Source organism: Nannospalax galili, unplaced genomic scaffold (assembly GCF_000622305.1).
Source record: "Nannospalax galili isolate Female #2095 unplaced genomic scaffold, S.galili_v1.0 scaffold999, whole genome shotgun sequence".
Lineage (NCBI taxonomy): Eukaryota > Metazoa > Chordata > Mammalia > Rodentia > Spalacidae > Nannospalax > Nannospalax galili.
Window position 1 is genome coordinate 395,218 of NW_008344824.1, and position 23,612 is coordinate 418,829.

The 23,612-nt window shown below is 35.9% G+C and overlaps 1 protein-coding gene across 2 annotated transcripts in view; it reads left to right on the forward strand.

Moving 5' to 3' along the window:
* Positions 1–20,740, forward strand: part of Katnbl1 (katanin regulatory subunit B1 like 1) — a 48,334-nt gene extending 27,594 nt beyond the window's left edge. The window contains exons 2-11 of one of the 2 annotated variants that reach the window (XM_008841146.3): positions 4,244–4,371; positions 8,533–8,663; positions 9,178–9,218; positions 12,874–13,153; positions 14,384–14,502; positions 15,682–15,732; positions 15,818–15,907; positions 16,458–16,547; positions 17,521–17,614; positions 19,135–20,740. In XM_008841146.3, the coding sequence (XP_008839368.1) occupies positions 8,547–8,663; positions 9,178–9,218; positions 12,874–13,153; positions 14,384–14,502; positions 15,682–15,732; positions 15,818–15,907; positions 16,458–16,547; positions 17,521–17,614; positions 19,135–19,167 (915 nt within the window). In that variant the 5' untranslated portion in view covers positions 4,244–4,371; positions 8,533–8,546 and the 3' untranslated portion in view covers positions 19,168–20,740. The remainder of the gene's footprint in view (positions 1–4,243; positions 4,372–8,532; positions 8,664–9,177; positions 9,219–12,873; positions 13,154–14,383; positions 14,503–15,681; positions 15,733–15,817; positions 15,908–16,457; positions 16,548–17,520; positions 17,615–19,134) is intronic. The other variant, XM_008841145.2, reaches the window with a different exon arrangement.
* The last annotated feature ends 2,872 nt before the right edge of the window (positions 20,741–23,612 follow it).

Here is a 23,612-nt window from a genome sequence, read left to right on the forward strand (position 1 = left end):
ATTGTCAGTGCTCTCCATGCTATCTGAAGACTCTGAGTTGGAGTGCCTGCTCCAAATACCAATAAGCCCATTAAAGAAATTCATCCTTTCAATTCTGTTTCTCTAGAACCACTCCTGGTACCACAATCTGTATAAGGGTTCTCCAAAGAAACAGAACCAGTAGAATGAATATATGTATAGAGATTTATCAGCTTAGCTCACAGGATAGAGTCCGAGAAGTCCAACAATGGCTGCACCACACTGGAGAGGCTGAGAATCTGTAGTCGCTCAGTCCACAAGGCTGGATGTCTCAGTAGTCCCAATCCGGTGCTGAAGGTCTGACAAATTCCAAAGTATCAGCTAGTCTTCAGTCTACAGCAGCAAGATGAACTCACCAGCGAGAGAGAAGGCAAGCCGCCAAAAGCCCCATGTTCTCCTCTGCCTTGGTCTTTTATACCAGCTGCCATCAGAAGGTAATGCCCACATTTAGGATGTGTCTTCTGGCTTTAGATGATCCAATCAAGAAGATCTCTTTCATTTCCGTTAATCTCAGATCCAATCAAGTTGACATCCAGGATTAGCCATCACACCTCCTTTTAGAACATCCAGTTGTCTTAAATAGCTTCCTTCTAAGAAAGATGTGGGAAGAAATTGCTACACAATAATACATAACACAGTAGGTATTCTAACCCCAGTACTGACAAAGGGTGAGTGGGAAGGAGGGAGAGATGAAAGGAAGATCATGTCATGTTCCTTTATCACAGAGATGCTTTGAAGGTCCTAGTTCCTCCACATCTTTCTCAGCATTTATATTTGTCTTTCATTGTATAGCCATTCTAGTGGTTGTGAAGTAATATCTCATATGGTTTTGATTTTGTTTTTCTATTGGTTAATGATGTTAGATCTTTTATTTTTTAAAAATGTTCCGCTGGTGGCATACGCCTTAATCCCAGCAGAGGCAGGAGGATCTCTGTTGAGTTCAAGGCCAGCCTGGTCTACATAGTAAGTTCTAGGCCAACTGGGCCTACAGGGAAACCCTTCTCAAAAAGACATCATCATCATCATCATCATCATCATCATCATCATCATCAAATAAAAATAAATCAAAATAATAATGTTGCACATGGGGCTGGGATGTAGCTCATTTGGAAAGTATTTGCCTAATATGCATCAACCCCAGTACCACATAAACTGGGCAGGGTGGTCCATGCCTGTAAGCCCAGCAAGAATATCAAAAGTTCAAGGACATCCTCCACTACATAGCGATTTCTAGGCCAGCTTAGGCTACAGGAGACCATCTCAAAAAATTAAATAAATAAAAAATAAAAGGTACACGTGTTGATTAGAATACTGTTTTTAGCCTATGAAGAAATGAATGTTTTGCCCTTATGAAAGGGAAACAGACTATTAATAAATACATATTACCTTCTAGAGGAAAAAAGTAGCATAATTCTTAAGAAATTGCTGTTTGCTTGATGGATTTTCCCTTTTATCATTACATGTCCTTCTAGATCCCTGACAATTTTCTTTGCTGCTTTTATAAGTTCACATTTATCTGAATTTCTTTCTTTTTACTTTCTTTAAAATTATATTTTTATTTTATATGTATGAGTGTTTTGCCTGCATGTAAGAGTATTCATGCATGTGGTGCCCACAGAAGTCAGAAGAAGGCACCAGATCCTCCAGAACTAGCATTACAGAGGCTTGTTAGATACCATGTGAATGCTGGGAACCAAACTTGGATCCTCTGTAAGAGCAACCAATGCTCTTAACAACTGAGCCATTCTCCAACCCTCCTTTTTGCTTTCAACTTTTCTATATTATCGTATTTTAAAAAAATATTTTATTTATTATTTTATGTGTATATGTATATTGCCTGCATGTAGGTAAGTGCATTCATGTCATGCAATGCCCACGGAGGACAAGAGTCTGTCTGATCCCCTGGAACTGGAGTTATGGACAGTTGTTAGCTGCCATGTGGGTGCTGGGATTCGAACCCGGGTCTTCTACAAGAACAGCCAGTATTCTTAACTACTGAGCCATCTCTCCAGGCCCTATATTATCATATTTAAAGTTAATATCTTGGGTTGGTCATGGCAGTACATGCCTTTAATCCCAGCACTAGGAGGCAGAGGCAGGTGGATCTCTGAGTTTGAGGACGGTCTGATCTACATACAGAATTTCAGTCCGGCCAGGGCTACATGATGAGACCCTGTTTCAAGAAAGAAAAAAGAAAAAAGGGAAGATGAATTTCCTTTAAAAAAAAAGATTTTATTTATTTTTAGTATATGAGTGTTTTGCCTTCATGTATGTGAGTATACCACATGCATACCTGGTGCCCACAGAGGCCAGAAGAAGGCATAGGGTCCTCTGAAACTGGAGTTAAGGACAGTCTTAGCCACCATATTGGGTTTACGGAACCTAATCCAGGTCCTCTGGAAGAGCAGTAAATGCTCTTAAACTACTGAGCCATAAAGTTGAATTTCTTATAAACTGCATATAGTTAGGACATGTTTCTTAATTTCTGACTTTTAAAACTAGTATGTGTAGACCATTTAAAGGACTAGCCAGATGACTCCATGGGTAAAATGTTTGCTGTTGATCTATGTTTGCTGGAATCCATGTAAAGGTAGAAGAAAACCAGTTCTACAAAGTTGTCCTCTAACCTCCACATGTGCACGATGGCATGTGTGCACACACTCCCCATCATACAACATATATAATTTTTGTGTGTTAGGCTTAGGTCTACCATTTTATTTTTATTTTCTGTTTTTTTTTTTCTACTTTATCTTGCCTTTTCTAGGTTACTTGACTATTAATCACAATGTTTTTGAGTGTAATTCTTGATAGAACTCTTTTAATGGTGCTTTAGATATAACACACATATACAACAGCTTACTGGTATTGTCATTTTACCAGTTTGGGTGACATTATATAGAAGCCTTACCTCTTAATTTCCATTTTCCCTCCCCCCCACCACTTATAATTATCATAAATACTTTCCTTTGCATATATTTTGAACATATAGTTATAAATTTTGCTTCAACCACCAAAAAGTAATTTTGAAAACATGAGAACAAATGTTCATCACATTTACCTATATTTTCACTTAACAATTTCTTTCTGTCTTCCTGATTCTTTATTGATTCCCTTTGGTTATTTTGTTTTGTTTCTAAAGAGAGCTACTTTTTGCTATTCTTTTAAGAGTTTTTAAAAAAAAAATATGTATATTGTGTTTTTGTGTCAGGGTTTATGCAGAAGCCAGAGACATTGAATCCCCAGAAGCTGGAATTATAGGTGGTTGTGAACTGCCCAATATTGGTGCTATGAACTGAACTCTGTCCTCTGCAAGAGCAGTATGTGCTCTTAAGCATTGAACCATCTCTCCAGCCCCTTTGTTATTCTCTTAGGTCTGCTGGTAACAAATTATCTTAAGACAGTTTCCTCTTCATTCTTGATAAATATTACTGTATATAGGAATCTGGTTTGCCAGGGTTGTTTATTTGTTGGTGTGAACACTTAAAAAAAATGTGCCATTTCCTTCTGACTCTTTCTTTCACAGTTCTATCTCTTCTTTTTATTAAGCACCTGGTACTTATTTTAAACCCATTCTTTTCTTCTAAGCTGTTCAGTGTAGTCTGGAAAGTATCTTTTCATCTCCCCTGTTAGAATTCCATTTGTCTTGTGTTTTTATTCTCTTCCTGCAGGGAAGAAATTTTTTTGAACTTCAGTTGCTACCCTCACATTTGACTAAATATGAATTTATAAGTTGCCTGGGAATCTTGAAAGCATAGTTTCATATCTTTATCATTTATATATGACCAGGTTTGGATTTTAGGGTTGTTTTGTTTTGTTTATGTACTTTCACCTTCATTAACCTTTTCTTAATCAAGCTCCTTAGACCACCAAGCCATGCTGCCTTCTCTAGCTTTTTCGAATGTACTGAAATTTGACAGTGATGTACCTTCTAGGTCTATTTTCATTCATTATGGTGACTCAAGGCTAAGCCTTTCTCATCTGGAAATTTGTTTCCTTCAACCCTGTACAACTTTCTTAAATTTTCTCATTGATTTCTACTTGGTTTTTGTGTATTCTTTCTCATGTTTCTTTTGTTTGGATGTTGGTCCCTCTAACTTTATTGTTCACCCTTATATTCTGGAAGATAGCCTCAACTTTTGTTTTCCATCTTCTGAGTTTTTCTGCTGTCTTATTATATCCTATTTTTAATTTCTAACAGTCTTTCCATTGCTATGTTTTTTTTCAGACAGGGTCTCAGTTTGTACAGAGGATCTCCTGTTCTCCCGCCTAAGTGCTACGATTATGGGTGTAAGCCACCACTCTCAGCTTAAAATTCACCCTATTTAGTGTATATATTTTTATTAGTTTTGACAGGTAAGCACCATTATAAACAAGATACAGAAACTTCTTTGGGAAATTAGACTACCCTAATGTCAATATTTTTAGGATGTGTGTATATATGTATATATTTTGAGTTACTGTGGGGTTGGTCAGAATTCTCAAAGAATCTTTTTTTTCTTTGATTTTTTTTTAATTTGGTAATTTCATACATGCATGTAATTTGTTTTGATCAAATCCACTGCCTTTCCTTTCCCTTCAGTTCCTCCTCTGTCCCCCACCTCTCCCCACCCAATTTCATGTGCTTTTTTAAAAAATGTATTAGAAATTTTTTTTGTGTATTTCATACAATAAATCTTAATCATATTTAGACCATACCTCTCATGCCCCCCCAATGGATTTCATGCATTCTGTCATATATGTTAAGACCTATTGAGTTCATCCACTGGACTCTAGTCACAATCTAGAGTCACTTGCTTTAGGAAAATCAACTCTCCCTCACCCAGCAGTAATCAGTTACCAATAGTTTCTTGACTAAGGTTGAGGTCTGCTTCCCATTTACCCAGTTATGTGCTGGGTTTTTACCTGCTTGAGCACAAGGATCATCTTTTGTACTTTTACTTAGGGTCTATGAGCCTGATTACAAACAAGCCTTTGTAAGCCAAGTGGTAGAAAGAAGCTAAAAGCATTCAAGATTTAGCATATAAACTTTTTGTTTGTTTTGAGAGCTGGCTTATAACTGGCTATATAGACCAGACTGGCCTCAAAGTCACAGATATCTACTTCTGCCTCCTAAATTCTAGGACTAAAGATGTGTGCCGCCATGCCTGGCAGCATAATAAACTTTTAACTTGACTCTCCTGTTTTTTAGAGTATGTATCAGATACAGTCTCATTTGTACCTGATATTTCTGTAGCCCTAGCTAGCCTGGAACTCACTGAGATCCAGCTGCCCCTCAAGTGCTGGGATTAAAGGTGTGAACCACCATGCCCAGCTTATACCTGATACTTCTTATTCCAAGAACTTTGGTTTACATTTTCCATAGAATAAAATTGTACTCTTGGCAAATCCTTGTATCCCAACACTCAGGAGGCCCAGGTAGGAGGATGAGTTCAAAGGCAGTTATAAAACAAATCCTTTTCTCAAAAAGAAGCAAGCAAACAAAAAACTACTTCAGTCTTTTACTGTAATGGGGAAAGGGATTCTTTAACTGTACCTTGAATGGATACTGTCCTTGATAGTGCCAATTCCTAAGCCTCATAGGGATTCTGCTTCCCACCTGTTTTCACTGCAAATTTAAAACCTAGTTTTCAGACCTACCAAGTCAGTTACCACTTTTGCTTTTCGGTTTCTAAATCAGTGCCCTCATATCATTTCTTTGTTCACAGTGGCAATATTATACCTTTAAAAACTTCTGCTTGTCATTTGAATGAATTTTCAGGGAGGATGGAAGTAATTGCAAGTGTTCAGTCCATTATATTTAACTGGAAGCCTCCTTTTTTTTTTTTTTTAAACGAAGCTTACATTGTGGGGACCCTTTCATAGTCTAGCTTCTGCTTGTCTTCTTATTTCTCATTCTACTGCAAATGACCATCAGCCTACGCTATAGCCCTATCTAAGCTACTTGTGAGACTAACAAACCCTGTTGCTTCATGCCACTCAGTTCTGCACATACTCTTGTTTTTGTTTTTTTAAAAAATATTTTATTTATTATTTTTATTCGATGTGTATGAGTGTATTGCATGTATGTATGTGAGTGCACCCATGTTGCGCCATGCCGCTGAGGTCAGAAGAGGGCTTCGGATTCCCCTGGAACTGGAGTTAAGGACGGTTCGTAGACGCCATGTGGGTGCTGGGAATCGAACCTGGGTACTCTGCAAGAGCAGTCAGTGCTCTTAACTGCTGAGCCATCTCTCCAGCCCCACATACTCTTGTTTTATGTATATAAGTGTTTTGCCTGCATGTATGTAAAGTGTACCTGTTTGTGAAGTGCCAGAGGAGATCAGAAGAGGGTGTTGGATCCCCTGAAACTGGAGTTACAGATGGTTGTTAGTGGCCATGTGGGTGCTGGGAACTGAATCCAGGTCCTCTGCAAGAGCATCCAGTGCTCTAAACTCCTGAACTGTCTCTCTGGCCCCCTCCGTGCATACTCTTTCTCAGTGTGCTGTTAAGTACTTTTGGGGGGGGGGTGTTTTTTGAGACAGGATCTCACCATGTAAGACCAGGCTGACCTAGAACTCACAGAGATCTCTGCCTCCCAAGTGCTGGGATTAAAGGTGTGCTCCACCACGCCCAACAGCTGTTAGTTTTTTTTTTTTTTTTTGGTTGTGTTTGCTTTATGTTTTGGTATTAGAGTGATGTTGACATCATAGGAGACGTTTGGGAGTTCTCCCTCTGTTTCAATTTTTTTTGAATAATTTAAATACTGTTGGTTGTAGATCTTTAAATGCCTGGGAGAATTCTGCTGTGAATCCATCTGGACCTGGGCATCTCTTAGTCTGGGGTATTGTATTACTGTTTCAATTTCCTTATATGCTATGGGTTTGTTTAAGATGTTGATTTCTTCTTGGTTTAGCTTTGGTGGTTCCCATGATTTTAGGTATTCATTCATTTCTTTTAGGTTTTCAAATTTAATACAGTATGGATTTTTAAAGTATTTCCTATTAATGTTCTGAACCTTTCTGGTGTCTGTTGTGATGTTTCCCCTTTCATCTCTGATTTTGTAATTTGGAGGTGCTCTTTCCTTCTTTTGGTTAATTGGGCTAGCGGTCGGTCAATTATCCATTCCCCCCTATCTGCCCTTCTGGTAAATCTAGTCAGCCAGAGGTCCCTGTTCCAGGAGGATCAGCTGTTCCTCATCTAGGGGCAATCCATTGTCAGTATTCCTTTGGATAGAATTGGGGTCTGCTGTTCATTTTTCCAGTAGTGTGTTGGGTTACTATCTGGCTGTTAGTTTTTAATTCATTTAAACTTTGCTGATTATCCAAGTGTCACACCAAATGCTTCTCTGTAAGAGTGCTTATGGTATTACTATAATTTATTTACTTTTTAAAATCACTCTAGAGGTTTCTTAAAAAGTACAGGTGTACCGTAGAGGGGCTATCCATGAATTAACTACAAGAAGTCTTGCAAAATTCTAAAATTATTTGAAAAATTTCTTGTGTGCATTATATTGAAAAGTTGGAAATGCACATCAGAAATATCTGCAAAACTTTTTAAAAATGCAATTACGTTGCACAGTAGAGTCTGTAAAGTTAGGGCTCAATAAGATGCATTTTAAAAAACCTTCCTGGACTGAGGAGACAGTTAAATTAGTAAAGTGCTTGCCATGCAAGCATAAAAACCTAAGTTTGATCCCAGGCACCCATATTTTAAAAAGAGAAGAAGCCAGTGTGGTGACAGCAAGCCCTGGGGATCTGGGGAGGCGGAGATAGGTGGATGATTCCTTGTGTTTGCTGGGAAGTTCCAGACCAATGAGAGACTCTGTCTCAAAAGAACAAAAAAGGAAGGAAGAAAAAAAAGAAAGAATGTGGCACCTGAAGAATGACACCTCTGGTTGACTTGTGGCTCCATGTGAATGTACACACACAAGCCCACACACATAAGTGTTCTTTGGAACAAGATCGCTGATCGTCTACAGTAATTAAGTAAAGCGTCTGGCATATCTATGGTGAATGCTGCTTTAAAGTATGAACAAAGAATGAAGGAGGAATTTATGTTTAGGACATGACCTAAAATTAATTTCCTACATGAAACCAAAATATAAATGGTCATTAATTTCCTTTGTGTATATAAATGAAGTCATAGCATCTATACCTCCACCTTTGGATATTGTTAGGGAAATAGGGGATTGACTTTTCTTCCCCCAGAAATCGACAAATTTGGAGAGTTGTTTGTAGGAAAAATAAGATTAGATGTGATGGCTCATGCTTGTAATACCAGAATTTAGGAGATAGTGGCAAAACAGGAGCATTGGGTTTCCGGCCAACCTGGATTATATAGAGGGACCCTATCACAGAAAAACAAAACAACAATTATTTCTGTATATTACAAATTAAAATACATGTGAACTATGTCCTTTTTTACTCTTAAGCCTCTTTTGTAAGGCACAGAGCTGATGATGTGTTTATGTACATGCTAAAAAAAAAAAAACAAGGTTCCTTTGCTTTTTTAATTTTCTCTTTTTATTTTATTTAGGTATTTAAGAGATTATGGCATCTGAAACCCACAATGTTAAAAAAAGGAACTTCTCTAATAATATTGAGGATCATTCCCTTGATCTTCCTAGAAAGAGGATCTCTAATTTCACTAATAAGAACATGAAGGAGGTAAGTCCATCGTTTCTAGGTAGTAAGACAAATTTAAACTATCAAGTCTATAGGTCTTGTTAAATTGTTTAAACAATGGGAAGATAATTCTGCTTAATAGATTAAATGAAACATAACCATCATCTTCCTAAAGTTCAAAAAAAAAAAATTGGGCAAGTAAGCTGTTTTGTTAAGCTGTAATATAAATGTTTTAATTTACCAGGAAGCCCAGAAATGCTTTTTGTTCATCTTTGAAAGGTCTAAAGGCTTGTTAGAACTGAAATAGTTTGCTTAAAGGCACATTAAACTTCAACTCACTTATTAAGCACCCTCTAAGTTCAACATGTGACAAATACTATGACAAAAAGGGAGCCGGATATGTTACTTTGTCAAATATACCTAAACAGAATATTATACCTATAGTTGAAACCATGGTTGACCTGAAAAACTTACCTGTTTAAGTTTGTTGACATCAGTTATAAAGTTTACATAACCCTATTAAATAACTTAATGCTATTTACTTGATTATTTTTAGGTTAAGAAATCTCCAAAACAGTTGGCTGCTTACATAAGTAGGTAAGAGCATCTTTAAAGTTTGTAGGAAAATATTAAAAGGTGGTTAAAGATGAAAACATGAAACAAAACAAATATTCTTTGTGTTATAATTGTAGCTAACCTAGCCAGGCGTGGTGGTGCACTTGAGAAGCAGAGGCAGGTGGACTTCTGTGAGTTAAAGGCCAGCCTGGTCTACATAGTGAGTTCTAGGCCAGTTGGGGCTACAGGGAGACCCTGTCTCAAAAAGACCAAAAATAAAAATTAAAAAAATAATAATTGTAGTTATTGTCAAGCAGTTCCCTTTTGCCAGGCTTTGTCCTAAAATATCAATATTACCGGTTCCTTATAATAGTTCTCAGTAGATACCACTATCCATAAAAGTTGATGATAATAATAATGATCAGAGGAAGTAAGTAATTTTTCAGAATAATATAGCCAGAAAGAAAAACAGCATTAATTTGCTGAGTGACCTAGCTCTAAAAGTAGTTTTCTACAAAACTATTCATATCCAAGGTGTAATCTGAGAACTTAGGGGTCCCTGAGGCCCTTACAGAGAGTTTATGAGATTGCTATTCACCTTGGTAATTTTCACTTTTTAAAAAAATATTTCATTTATTATTTTTATGTGTATGTGTGTATTGCCTGCATGTAGCTAAGTGCACCCATGTCATGAAATGCCTGTGGAGGACAAAAGAGGTTGTCGGATCCCCTGGAACTGGAGTTAGGGACAGTTGTTAGCTGCCACGTGGGTGCTGGGATTCAAACCCGGGTCTTCTGCAAGAACAGCCAGTGTTCTTAACCACTGAACCATCTCTCCAGCCCCAATTTTCACTCTTAATGCAGTGTACAATAGAGTTTTTCAGAAATGTCATAACATTAATGTGAGACTATACAGAGACAGAAACAAGACTACAGCTGTCTTCTGTTAAACTGATTAGAAATTGGTAAAATATAAAAACTGCTATTTTCAGAATTTTTTGTGCTAGAAAATAATGGTTTTGGTAAAATAGTCTATATAGTCTATGTATCTTAGCTTTTCAATGCTTATAACAAAAAATTGGAAATAAAGAAATTTTTTCAAAAACAAGAATCCTTTATTGGGCAGGTATGGCAGTATGTGCCTTTGATCTCAGCACTGAGGAGACAGGAAGACAAATCCTATGAATTTGAGGCCAGCTTGGTCTACATAGCAAGTTCCAGACTACCTAGGGTTACATAGTAAGACCCTGTCTCAAAAAAAAGTATTATTAAAATAGAAGGTTAATTGGTACAATGCTATGCATAATCTCTCATCCTTAAAAAAATTAAGCAAATGATGCCAGGCATGGTAGCCCAGACTTAATCCCAGCACTTGGGAGGCAGAGGCAGACCAGCTCTGAGATCAAGGCCAGCCTGGCCCAGGTCACCTGGGGCAACAGGGAGATCCTGTCTCAACCCATCCTCCCCCGAGTCTACTGGATAAAAATAAAGAAGAAGAATGAGTATGTGAAAGACAAAAACTAAGATTTTATAGTGGTCCTTGTTATATCTCTGTATTGATGTCCTCCATAGTGACTTAGTAACTTTATAGCTCATTTCTCTACTATAGTAATTGTAAAAAGCTGACTTTTGCCAATGTTGCATACAATTATAGATGTTTCATTGAACTTTGCTAGTTAATATTCAATTAAATGTCAAACTATTAAGAAATTAGCCCATTCTCCAAAAAATACAGTAATTTTCTATAAAATGTGACCAGTAGACTATGATGTAAATGACGCAGCTATGAAGTGATGGAATGCCCTCCCTGGTTGGAGGAAACAGTTATTTTGGACAATTGTGTATGAACATTGGCAGTACATTCCTATATTTCTAGCACTTGGGAGGCTGAGGTAGCAGGATTATGAATGCAGAACTAGTGTTTGCTACATATAAATTAAGACCCTATCTCAGAAAGATTTATTTTGACTCATGGTTTCAGAGTTTCTATGACCTGTTGTCTTTGGGCCTGTGGTGAGGCACTACATCAGGGTCAGAGAAAACTGTTTACCTTATTGTGGTAAGGAAGGAAAATAATTTTTTAAAAAGCCCCTGGTCATGGGGCTGGAGAGCACTGACTGCTCTTCCCAGCACCCACATGGCAGCTGTGAACCGTCCTTAACTCCAGTTCCAGGGGAATCCTTAACTTCAGTTCCAGGGGAATCTAAAGCCCTCCTCTGACCTCCGGTGGCATTGCACGACACAGGTGCACTCACGTACATGCAGGTAATACACTCATACACATAAAATAAAAATAATAAAATATTTTTTAAAAAAAAGCGCCTGGTCTGATATCCCCCAAATCTTCAGGAATTTCAGGAATACCAACCATCCTGACACCAAAATATCTGGAAATCATTATACTCTATGAGGTTTGCTCTGTTGTGCGTTTTTTTGTTTTGTTTTGTTTTGTTTTTTTTGAGACAGAGTCTCCCTGTAGCCCCAGCTGGCCTGGAATTCATGCTCTGTAGACCAGGGTAGCCTTGAACTTGCAGAGATCCACCTGCCTCTGCCTTCCAGTGCTGGGATTAAAGGTGTGCACCACCACACCCAGCTATGTTCTTTCATAATCAAAATTAAATGTACTGTAGCTTAAAATAAACTTTACAGTGTTCACACTTGCATAATTTTCACTTACTAAATAAGTTTGTTACTTGTTCAAAAAAGCTTAGCTGTGTCAAAGGTGTTCCATTATCAAAGGCGCTCCATTCCTCTCCCATAGTGGCCTTTAATATTTATTATGGGACTGGAGAGATGGCTCAGCAATTAAGAGCACTGACTGCTCTTGCAGGGGACCCAGGTTCGATTCCCAGCACCCACATGGCGGCTACGAACTGTCCTTAACTCCAGTTCCAGGGGAATCTGAAGCCCTCTTCTGACCTCCACGGCATTGCACAACACAGGTGCACTCACATACACGCACACAATATACACTCAAAAATAATAATTTTATTATTTATTTTAAAACAACTGGTAGGGCTGGAGAAATGACTCAGTGATTAAGAACACTGACTGCTCTTCAGAGCCCCAAGTTAGTTTCCCAGCACCCAAATGGCAGCTAGCAACCTTCTGTAACTCCAGCTCCAGGGCATCTGACACCTTCTTCTGGTCTCTGTGTCATTGCATGCACCTGGTACACTTACATACATTGCAAGCAAAGCACTTATACACATAAAATATAAATAAATAAATGTTTTAAAATTTTAAAAGCCCAGCTAGCTATTGTCCCTTTTCATTTCATAGAGTGTCATACCTTCTTCATTGCCTTCCATGTAATATGTACCTTTTCCTCTTCAAACTAAGTTGACATTTTTAATATTTTTATATTTTATTTATTTTACGTGTATTGCCTGCATGTGTGTAGGTGCACCCATGTCGTGCAGTGCCTACAGAGGTCAGAGGAGGGCATTGGATTTCCCTGGAATTGGAGTAACAGATGGTTGTTGGCCATCATATGGGTACTGGGAATTGAACCCGGGTCCTCTGCAAGAGCAGCCAGTGCTCTTCCTAACTGTTGAGCCAGCTTTCCAGTCCCAAGTTGACATTTTTTTATTATTCTCTTATTTTAATGGATTATAGTTACAAAATGTAGCTTACTAAATCTCTGTAAAAGCTTTTCATTTTTTTTCACTTAAAAAAATATAAATTATTTTTACAGAACAGTTGGACAAGCTGTGAAAAGCCCAGATAAACTACGAAAGGTGCTCTACCACAGAAAGAAAATTCATCATCCCTTTCCAAATCCTTGTTACAGAATCAAACAGTCCCCTAAAAGTGGGGGCCGTGACATGGCAAATAAAGAAAATGAACTGGCTTGTGCAGGCCACCTGCCTGAAAAATTACGCCATGATAGTCGAACATTTTTGGTTAATTCCAGTGATTCTGGTTCTTCACAGACAGAAAGTCCATCGTCAAAATATAGTGGGTTTTTTTCTGAGGTAAGTCATTTTTATTTTTAGCTTGGCTTTATTCCTATTACATGATGTTTTTGTTTTTTTTTTTTTTCCTTTGCCTTATTCTGCTAACAGATTTCCACTCATTGAACATACACTTATGGAATGATAATAACCCCTCTAAGACGGTTTTATAGATTAATCGCCCCTTAGTTAGCAATAGAATGAAATGCTTAACAGGCTGCTATAAATACCCAAATGACAAATTGACTAATAAAAATATAAAAGAAAGGAAAACTTAGAAATTGTGCCTAAGACATAGATCACTAGAACCTGCTGTTAGCCAGTTACACTTTGCTGGGCTCTCAGAATTTCCTAGTCGAGACTTTGCCTAGCAAACCTGCTAGCTGTTCTAATTGTAAAACTAACCATCAGGAAAGTATTTGTACAAGTGTACAATTATCTACAAGTATCAAGATGTTCATGGATACTTAGTTTTTAATAGATGAAAACCAGAAAAAAATCTAGATAAATGATGGTGCATTAACACTGGAAATATGCTATTGTTTTTGTTAAATGAAGTTAGTATATATTTGACATTGAAAAATGTTCATAGGTTCATATAGACAAAAAAGCAAAGTTTTTTAAAGTACAATTTTTATTATTTTTAGTGTGTTAGCATTCTGTACCTATTCATCTTTGTCTAGAACATGGAAAGATATGTTCCAGTCTATTAAGTATAATTACCTTCTGGAGAATTATATCAGATGTTTTTCCCAATGGAGTATTTACTTTTGTCTTAAGTAGTTTTGTGTTAAAGTTCCAAACAGGAGTGTGTTGCCTTATCTAAAAATACATTTAAGTGACACTGTAGTGCTTATCACAGAACAAAACACAGTTTCGGCTTCCTTTCGCATGCTTTTCAGTTGATAATGACTAGCCTATATGCTTACCTTTTCACTGGATCCACATGTCTGAAACTAAGTCTTAGGTTTAAGGGTCAGCTAGAAAGAACTTGTTTTATAAATTATTGGGATTTTGAAAAAAATGAAAATGGTAGCAAGCAAGGAGGGAGGGAGAGAAAAGGTCCTAAATTTGTTCACATCACTTGTCTGTTATGTTCAACTTCAGGATTCTTTTCTGAGGACCAGGATAAGGAGCCACCTTTGCATAATTTAAAACTATGTTTACCAGATGGTTTTCATTAAAAAAAAAAAAAAAGTCTCATATCATGTTTCAGTGTGCTTTTAAACAAATTCAGTGATTGCCTTTCAGGTTTCTCAGGACCATGAAACAATGGCCCAAGTTTTGTTCAGCAGGAATTTGAGATTGAATGTAGCTTTGACTTTCTGGAGAAAGAGAAGTATAAGTGAGCTTGTAGCTTATTTGGTAAGGTGAGTGTGCCTTCTTGCTTTTTTATTTAACATGAGTAATTTTCAATATGAAAAGTGACTCTAAAAAAAATTCACTGGCTAAAGATTTAAACATGTTTGGTATTCATAAAAACTCTACACTTTAACATTCATCATCAATTTAAGTGTAATGAAGATACAGAAAACTATCTGTTTTATCAAATTCAACAAAACTATTACTTTTTCTAATTATAATTCTTATCTGTAAAAACTAAGTGATACCAATGTGGGAAACATAACTTAAAAAAAATAAAAAATTCCCGCCAGCACCTTTAATCCCAGCACTCGGGAGGCAGAGGATGGCGGATCTGTGTGACTTCAAGGCCAGCCTGGTCTACATAGTGAGTTCCAGGTCAGCTGGGGCTACAGGGAGACCCTGTCTCAAAACAAAAGTTCCCCTTTAAGTGGGGATTTTAAGCGTTACCTTATTCATTGTATTTAAGTCTCTCAAATATTACCTTACTGATGCCCTCATTGGTTACCTTCTTTAAAAATACTTAATTTATCATTTTCCATCTTCCTTCCTTGTTTTATGTTCCTTTATAGCATTTACCATTAGCACCCTGCTCTGTATATTTTACTTGTTTGTTGTCTTTTTAAAAAAATATATCTTTTTATGTGTATTAGTGTTACATGCATGTATGTAAGTGTGCCATGTTGAGCAATGTTCATGGAGGCCAGAAGAGGGTGTTGAATCCCCTGGAACTGGAGTTACAGATGATTTTTATTCTCCATGTGGGTACTGGGAATTGAACCCTGGTCCTTTACAAGAGCAGCCAGTGTTCTTAACCACTGAGCCATCTCTCTAGCCCCTGCTGTCTCTTGTGGATCCACCACCATCACCCACACTCACACAATGGAAAGCAAGCCCTGTTTCTGTGTTCAAGGAGCTTATAGTACAGTTAGGAAAGGAATGTGAAGTGACTAAAGAACAATTACAAAAGCATCTATGAACAGTTATGCAAGTTACATAGTTTCATGAAATAGATCGTGATAGTAGTGAAATGTCTGTTTTGTACTATATATCCTCAGCACTGGGTTTCATGATAAATACTGAAATTATTTGTTAAATAGTGAATTCCTCAAAAACAGGATAGAGATTGTCATATGAAAGTAAGGAAATCAGTTCTCCAAGTAATGATATCTTTTTTATGCTCACAGGATCGAAGATCTTGGAGTTGTGGTAGATTGCCTTCCTGTTCTAACCAATAGGTAAAAACAATATTTTTCAGGAAAATGTAAACTTAAAGATAACTTGTAATCTGTTCACAGTTTTATAATTTGGCATTTCTTTTAGTTTACAGGAAGAAAAGCAATATATCTCACTTGGCTGCTGTGTAGACTTATTGCCTCTAGTAAAGTCATTACTTAAAAGCAAATTTGAAGAGTAAGTGCCAATCTAAATCTCAGTTCATTTTCTCTTTCAGCATTCTTCATTTTGTGCTTTGTGGCTACATTGTAGTAGATTGGGTTCTGTGAAATATATGGTTTCTATTTTTTTTTAATTAAAATTTTAAATTACATTTTATTTATTTTGTGTATGCACATGTGCTGCAGCATAGGAGTGGAGGTCAGAGGACAGCTTGCAGGATTTGGTTCTTTCTATCTGGTGGGTTCCAGGGCTCTAACTCAGGTTATCAGGGTTGGTGTCGGGTGCCTTTACCCATTGAGCCATCCCTCCAGCCCTATGATTTCTGTGTTCAAGGAGCTTATAGTACAATTAGGAAAGGAATGTGAAGTGACTAAATAACAATTACAAAAGCATCTATGAACAGTTATGAAAGTTACATAGTTTTATGAAATAGATCATGAAAGTAAAGTTGTGTGTGTGTGTGTGTGTGTGTGTGTTTTAATAGGAGTGATCAATTATATGTGGGGGCTTTGGAGGAGGAATGTCATCTTTTCTAAAGGCTTCTTGTCACAAATTATCATTTCAGATATGTAATCGTTGGCTTAAATTGGCTTCAAGCAGTAATAAAAAGGTGGTGGTCAGAACTCTCATCTAAATCAGAAATTATAAGTGATGGGTAAGTATAGCTTTAAAGATAAAGCATGCTGCAATTTCTCCAGATAAGCATCTTAATTAAATGAATGAAGTGGTGATTTTTATACTATCATCATCATTCGGCAATTTTATTCTCTTCACTTTCAGAGAAATATTAAGCTACTATTTATTTATGAAAAAGTAGACAATCCAGTAACTCCCTGTGTCTCTTCTTCTGGCAGAACCCTATCTTTTATTTATTGGTTGCTTGTTTTGTTTTGTAAAAGGGTCTCAGTTTAGTCAAGGCTGGCCTCACACTCTAGTCTTCCAGCTCCCGCTTCCTCAGTACTGAGATTATAGATGTGAGACAGTGTACCTGCCTCAGCCCTTTAAGAAAGAAGAAACACAACAGTGGTTCAACCTTCATATACATTATATTAATAAGGGACGGAAAGAGTTGCCCTCAGTGCAATAAGAATTGGAAACATCTTGCCCTGGTCCTTCTGAAAAATATTACAACCATCATACTTTGAGTATTGCCATAGCTTAGAAATATGTGGAAATTCTACCAAATAGCTGAACTGAAGCCAGGTGTAGTGGAACATGCCTATAATTCAAGCATTTGGAAGGCTGAGGCAGGAGCACAAGTTTGAGGCTAGCCTAGGCTACGTAGCAAGATGCTGTATGGGAGGGAGGGACTGACTTTATTGAAGGAAAAAAAAAGCAAAAACAAGAAAACCACAAAAACCCAAATGATCTCCTTAAATTCCATAATCATTCTACACTCTCATAATTTTGTACTTCACATCCAAGAATAGGTTCTCCACATATTAGAAATGCCTGATCGTTTTTCATCTACTTTGATTGGTGTGTATGTTTTTTAAGTAGTTGCTTAAATAGTGTATGGTTTTTCTATTGATTAGAAAATTGAAAAATTTAAAACTTTCATTACATGTATTTGCTACAAGTCTATATCCTATAGTTGCTTTCTCATTTTTCTTTTCTTTTTCTCTTAGAAATATTAAAGTTTTAAAACAACAATTAAGTGGATTATGGGAACAGGAAAACCATCTTACTTTGGTTCCAGGATATACTGGTAATATAGCTAAGGTAATCTATATTTATAGCTTAAAAGTTAGATATGAATTTAACATTGATCTGTATTGATCTGTTATCTCTTAAAGGGAAAGATACATTGCTAGTTTGGGTTTAATATTTAAACTCTTAGAGGACACTGATAAAAAAAAGTTAGTGGGCCAGGCATGGTGGCGCACGCCTTTAATCCCAGCACTCGGGAGGCAGAGGCAGGCAGATCTCTGTGAGTTCAAGGCCAGCCTGGTCTACATAGTGAGCTCCAGGACAGCTGGGGTGACCCTGTCTCAAAAAGACCGAAAAGAAAAAAAAAAAAAGTTACTGGTAAGTAGTATTTCTACCCTGCTGTTGGGCATTTTGCTGTCATGAGTGGGTAATCATTGACTTCAAATTTTTCCTTGGCCTCCTCAAAAAAAAGGAACAAATTTCCATCAATCTTTAAGTATTTATCACCTTAGGTAATTGTATCCTATAAAAGTCATCCTCCTCCTCCTCCTCCCCCCCTCAATCCCCCTGTCTTTTTCTTTCTCCTCTTCCCCAAGCTGTGTGCTGAGGTTAGAGCTGCAGCACCCCAAAAAGTCTTAAAAACAAAAATCTATTTCTTTGAATTTTTTTGTTATTTCAGATTTTTGAAGTAGACAAACATCTTGCTGTAAAGACCTTTTTATTTGGGGTAATAGAACTGAAAAGTGATTGTTTACATAGAAATTTGCTGTTTTATTTATCTTATATTTGATGTTATGGTTATTGAGACAAGGTCTGTGTAGCTGATGCTAGCCCTGAGTACACTGTGTAGCCCCCATGGTGTTGAAGTTACTTTCTCCATGTCTTAGCCTCCCAGTCCCAGGATTGGTGGAATGTGCCGCCTGCCTGACCAATTTAATTTTTTTTAGTGAAATGAAAATTGCCAGTGGCTGTATCTCTGTAGACGACTTCCTTTCCTGCCCTCCATTGCCATTAGCTACACTGTGTCACTTTTTCAGGTTAAAAATCAGAAAGAGGATATTGTGAAACTAGTGAGTTCCAGGACAGCTGGGGCTACAGAGAGACCCTGTGTCAAAAAGACCAAAAAAAAAAAAAGTCCTTTAAGTATTGATTACAAAGCAGAGTTGTTTGAGCATAGGAATCGAAATATTCACTTACCACTTACCCAACATTCATTGAACATTTGCTGTGTGTCAGGCTCAGTGCTAAAGAAATTCGGATAAAAATGTTGAATAAGTATTTTTCCTTCTTGAGATTGGCTCAGCACCCACATGACAAATAACAACCATCCCTAACTCCAGTTCCAGGGACTCCAGAACCCTCTTCTGGCCTCTATAGGCACCTCACACACTGATGCACTAACACACATGCAGGCAAAATACTCATGCAAATAAAATAAAAATAAATTGAAATAAAGATTTTTTTCCCCTTCTTTCTAAAGGTTACAAAGGGAAACTAGGGCACATCAAGCAGCAAAAGTAGAAAAGAAAGAAGGTTGTGTATATTTGTATTTACTGTATTGACTAATGGAATGTTTTGTTTTATTCTTTAAGGATGTAGATGCTTATTTATTACAGTTGCATTGAGAGATTTCATCTTCTAAAGAGTATTTGGTTATTTAAAACATCGCTGGATTATATGATTTCTAAAAGTAGGTCTCTTCTGAGAACTGTGAACCCTGGAAGAAGTCAAACCATTTTTCTTTTTAAAAGCCACATAATAAAACCACTAATGAAATCCTAACAATCTACTTCACATTGAAGTGGAAAAATATCCAGATGGAGCAGCTTCAGCTTCAATGAGGTGAAAGTCCACTATGGAGACTGTTTGCCTTTGCTGCATGGAGAATTTATATGACTGTTGGGTAGCATTATTTAAGGACTACTGGATCTTAATGCAATCCTGCACAAGAATATCCTGTGTAGTATGTGAAAAAATTTCAGGACTTGTACTAGGAACTACAAAGACCAATCATCATTAATTTTTATTGTGTTTTATAAAGAAACACTTAAATGTATGCAGCTATTTTCTTCTGTTGAAAAGACCGAAAATTTAAAGCATCATAATCAATATTAAAATTTTTGTTCACACTGATACTGTGTATTCAAAATGCCTTAATTATTCATAAGCCAATGTGTTATAATACAATATCTCTCTTTTTTTTTAAAATTTAAAACAACTATGCTTCTGGCATGATAAAATCATGGAATTAAATCAGGGGTTTACATTCATGTAGAATGTTGTTGAAATATATTCCACACCATTTTTTAAACTTGAGAGTATTTTTAGTATCTCTGATTTTTTTTTTGCCAGAATCTTCATATTATGTTTGTATGTATGTGTTATCACTATATAAAGAAAAAAGGTGAATATGTATTTGAATGAATGTTTAACTGGAAATGTCCGTGGAGTTGGTTAATTTATATTCACTTTTTATTGTATATAGATTTCTAATGCTTTTCATTTCTGTAACATTTAAACTTACTTTGAGTAAATTTACTAAATATTTCTATTTTTTGTTTTTTTATTCTAATTTTATATGAAATCTAATTCTTTTCACTACATGTGTTTTGAAGTTCCTCCCATAAAATGTTTCAGAATTGTTTACAATTAATGCTGATATTTTAAGTTCCAACAAATTATATCACTACCTCCTCTAATGGTTAGTATAAAATTCTAGAAAACTGTATGAAATTTTTAGTACTATTTTTAGCATTAATTAACTCAATTCTGTAATGTCTGTAATAGTTCTGAATCTTACCTGTCTTAAAAGTGATTGGAGTTTAATACCACTACTGCTGGTTCATTCATCATCTATTTTTACTAAGTCTGGCAAGCATCCAAGCAAAGATAAATTTGATTTCTCTTCATATTCTAATGCAAATCTTTAATATTTACCAAGTTAGTAACTACCGGGAAGCCACCCCATCATCTTTTCTTACTATTAAAAAAAAAAAAAAAAAAAGTTTAATCCCAACACTTGGAGGCAGAGGCAGGCGGAGGTCTGTGAGATGGAGGCCAGTCTTGTCTACATGGGGAGTTCCAGACCAGCTTGGACTTCAGGGAAACCCTGCCTTCCAAAAAAAAAAAGTTTAAGATCTTACCTTTCACTGAGTTCTATTTTTATATAGCTATATTTTATTTAGCTGTATACTCACACTGAATATCAATTGTAATAATTGATTATGTCTTTAAATTTGAATCATTCCAGATTACTGAATTTTGTGATTTAAGAAGTGAGTTCTTTAAGAAGTCATTTTTCAGATGTGGGGATTAGAGTCATAAACCTGTATCATCTCTGTGAAACCTTAAAATGGAGAAATATAACCTTTTTTGTTCTTAATCCTTTCATTTTCACTGTTGTGTTTAATGGTCTGGACAGCGTAACTTGGGAAGTTTGGTGCTAATGAGGCTAAGGATCAGAGTAAGTTCATTAACTATTCATGTACACAAAATGACTTCATGACTTCAGAACGCACCTTCCCTCGGGTATCCATCTAACAAATTTAACTTGGATCCCAAGGAACATGGTGAGCATAGTTTATCATGAACACTGAAAGCAGAAAGATAAATACAGTGATTGGTTTGTATGATACTGTAGACTCTAGTACTGAAGAGAACATATTTAAAATAAGATCTGTCATACCTTGTAGGTTTTAGTTGCACAGTATCAAGTAAAATGAATCAGATCATCAACTAAACAGTGTCTTTAAAATAAAAGTTCAATAAATGAAGTACCAGTAAAAATAAAAATTAAATATAGTAAGAAAAAGTACTATTGTTTTAACAGAATTCTTATGTCTAAATGTACTTAGCAATATAAAAGGCATAGTCTTACCTCAGATTATATTCAGTAGCATACTCTTATAAATTCTGTTCTTGGCCTGTGCATCCTTAGTACCTACCTCTCAGTTATTGAGTTGTGATTAGTATTAGGTGATTTTAAGATTCTTGGATATCAAGTGTGTTAAGTAAGTATTATTGAACACTTCCACTACAGTTAAGCTCTTCTCATACTACAACATTTAAATTAGTACAGTGTTAATCTCCACCAGAGAGCCAAAGAGGAGTGTTTGGGCCAGTGTATTGTAATAGTTTAACTAGAGCAATTGCTACATGTAGTTACTTAATTGTTACTGTGCTGCTAAATAGGATGCAGAACTGAGAAATTACCCAAGATCTCTATGCCTTTTAGCTTTTCTACCTTCTTAAGTTTTCTGTACTTTGCCAACTTTGCACGTAGAGTAAGAGTTTATTGAGGCAACAGAGGATTGCTGTAGAATCATTTGCATTCACTAGAGATAACGTGAATGGATTTTATGTGAGATCATGGTCAAAATAAGGAATAAAATTAGAAAGCAAATAATGTCAGATTTTAAAAATAATTTTGATAGTAATAAAAAAATAATTGTCATCAGCTACTTACATGTAAATCCCAAAAAGTAAGAATTTGGGTGTGAGTATATCTGTTCTGAGTCATAATACTAGCATTGAACTCTAAGGTCTACTAAGGAATCAAATACTAATGACTCTAAACATTGATATACCATGTCATAACCGTAGGCATCGTAGTATGGACTCAGTGCTATATATTTCTACCATCCAGAACAGTAGTTCTCTTCAAGCATATCATCTCCATAATTTTTAAGTCATTGTGATGGTTAACATGAATGGATTAGTAATTGGAATCATGAAGCTTAGCTACTAAACCAAGTATGAATTGGTAATTAGAATAACTTTTAGCTATTGAACTATTAGAAATCATATTTAAGTGCTTGGTTATCTGTTAGTCAAGGAGTCTGAAAAAGCAGAATTTCAATTAATATTTCATAAGTCACTCCTAGTTCTCTTCTTGTTTAAGAATGAAAAAGTAATCTCAGTTGCCCTTTTCAATTTAAAGAAGAAAACAGAATCACATGTAATCATCTGGAGTAGACTGTTGCATACATGACTTATCTTCTAGTACAGACTTTCTGGATTTTTTTCAGATGGAAATATTATTATATGCTAATAGGTATTTGTTAGTATTTCTTTAATTTTTCTTGCTATGAAATTGTAAAAAAATTTTTTAACCCATTTCTTTTCACCCTTTTTTATTTAGTAATAGTGTAGAATAAAAAGTTCATCCCTAAATATTGCATGCTTCTATTTTATAATGTATTGAGGTTGATTCAGTAACAAAATTATAACAATAGAAAATCTGCATATTATATATCTAGTATGTTAAGTACATTTTCCAGTAATGTACTTAACATATTTAAAAAAGTAAACAGTATATTAAGGTACTGCAATTATACTTTTCTGAGTCAAACCATTGAGTTAACAGTATCCTCTAGAAATTGAACTTCAATAAAAATTAACTACAACCACATACAAGGCTTAGACCACAGTGTTTCTCCTTGCAGATTGTAATTAGTCACAAAACCAGAAAGTACAGTTATGTTTACCAGTAGTTCCATTAAAGATAACACCTCAGCTTCCAATATATTTTTTACCAAAATTTGTCATATATTTCTTTGATGTGTAAAATTATTATCTGTATAAGAAGTTTTCAGGTGGGAAATATCAGGATCCAGATAGGATTTCAGCTCTCATGTACACCTGTACTAGGATTGATTCTTAAATGTTACTATGTATTTCTATTCAAGAATTGTGTAATTTTTATTTACACCACAAATTTTGGAAGAGTTTTTTTTTCAAGATAAGAAAGAGATAATGTTTGATACACTGAATCATCAGAATTACTTGCTTCCAGAATTACTCTGTTGCAGTTGACTGAAATCTGCAACATGAAACTTAGGTTACAAATAAGACATCATCTTCTAGGAGTCAATTGTAGAGTTCAAGGAAAGTATGTGGTGGTGCAGGCCTTTTTTTTTGTATGACATTTTTAATAATGTAGCTGTAATATCGAGATTTATAAATAAATTATATTGTAAACTTTTTAAAAATTATTTAATAACCATATGATTAGACAAAGCATTTCATTACAGCTTTAACATATTCAGTAACAATTTCCAGAGCAAAGATC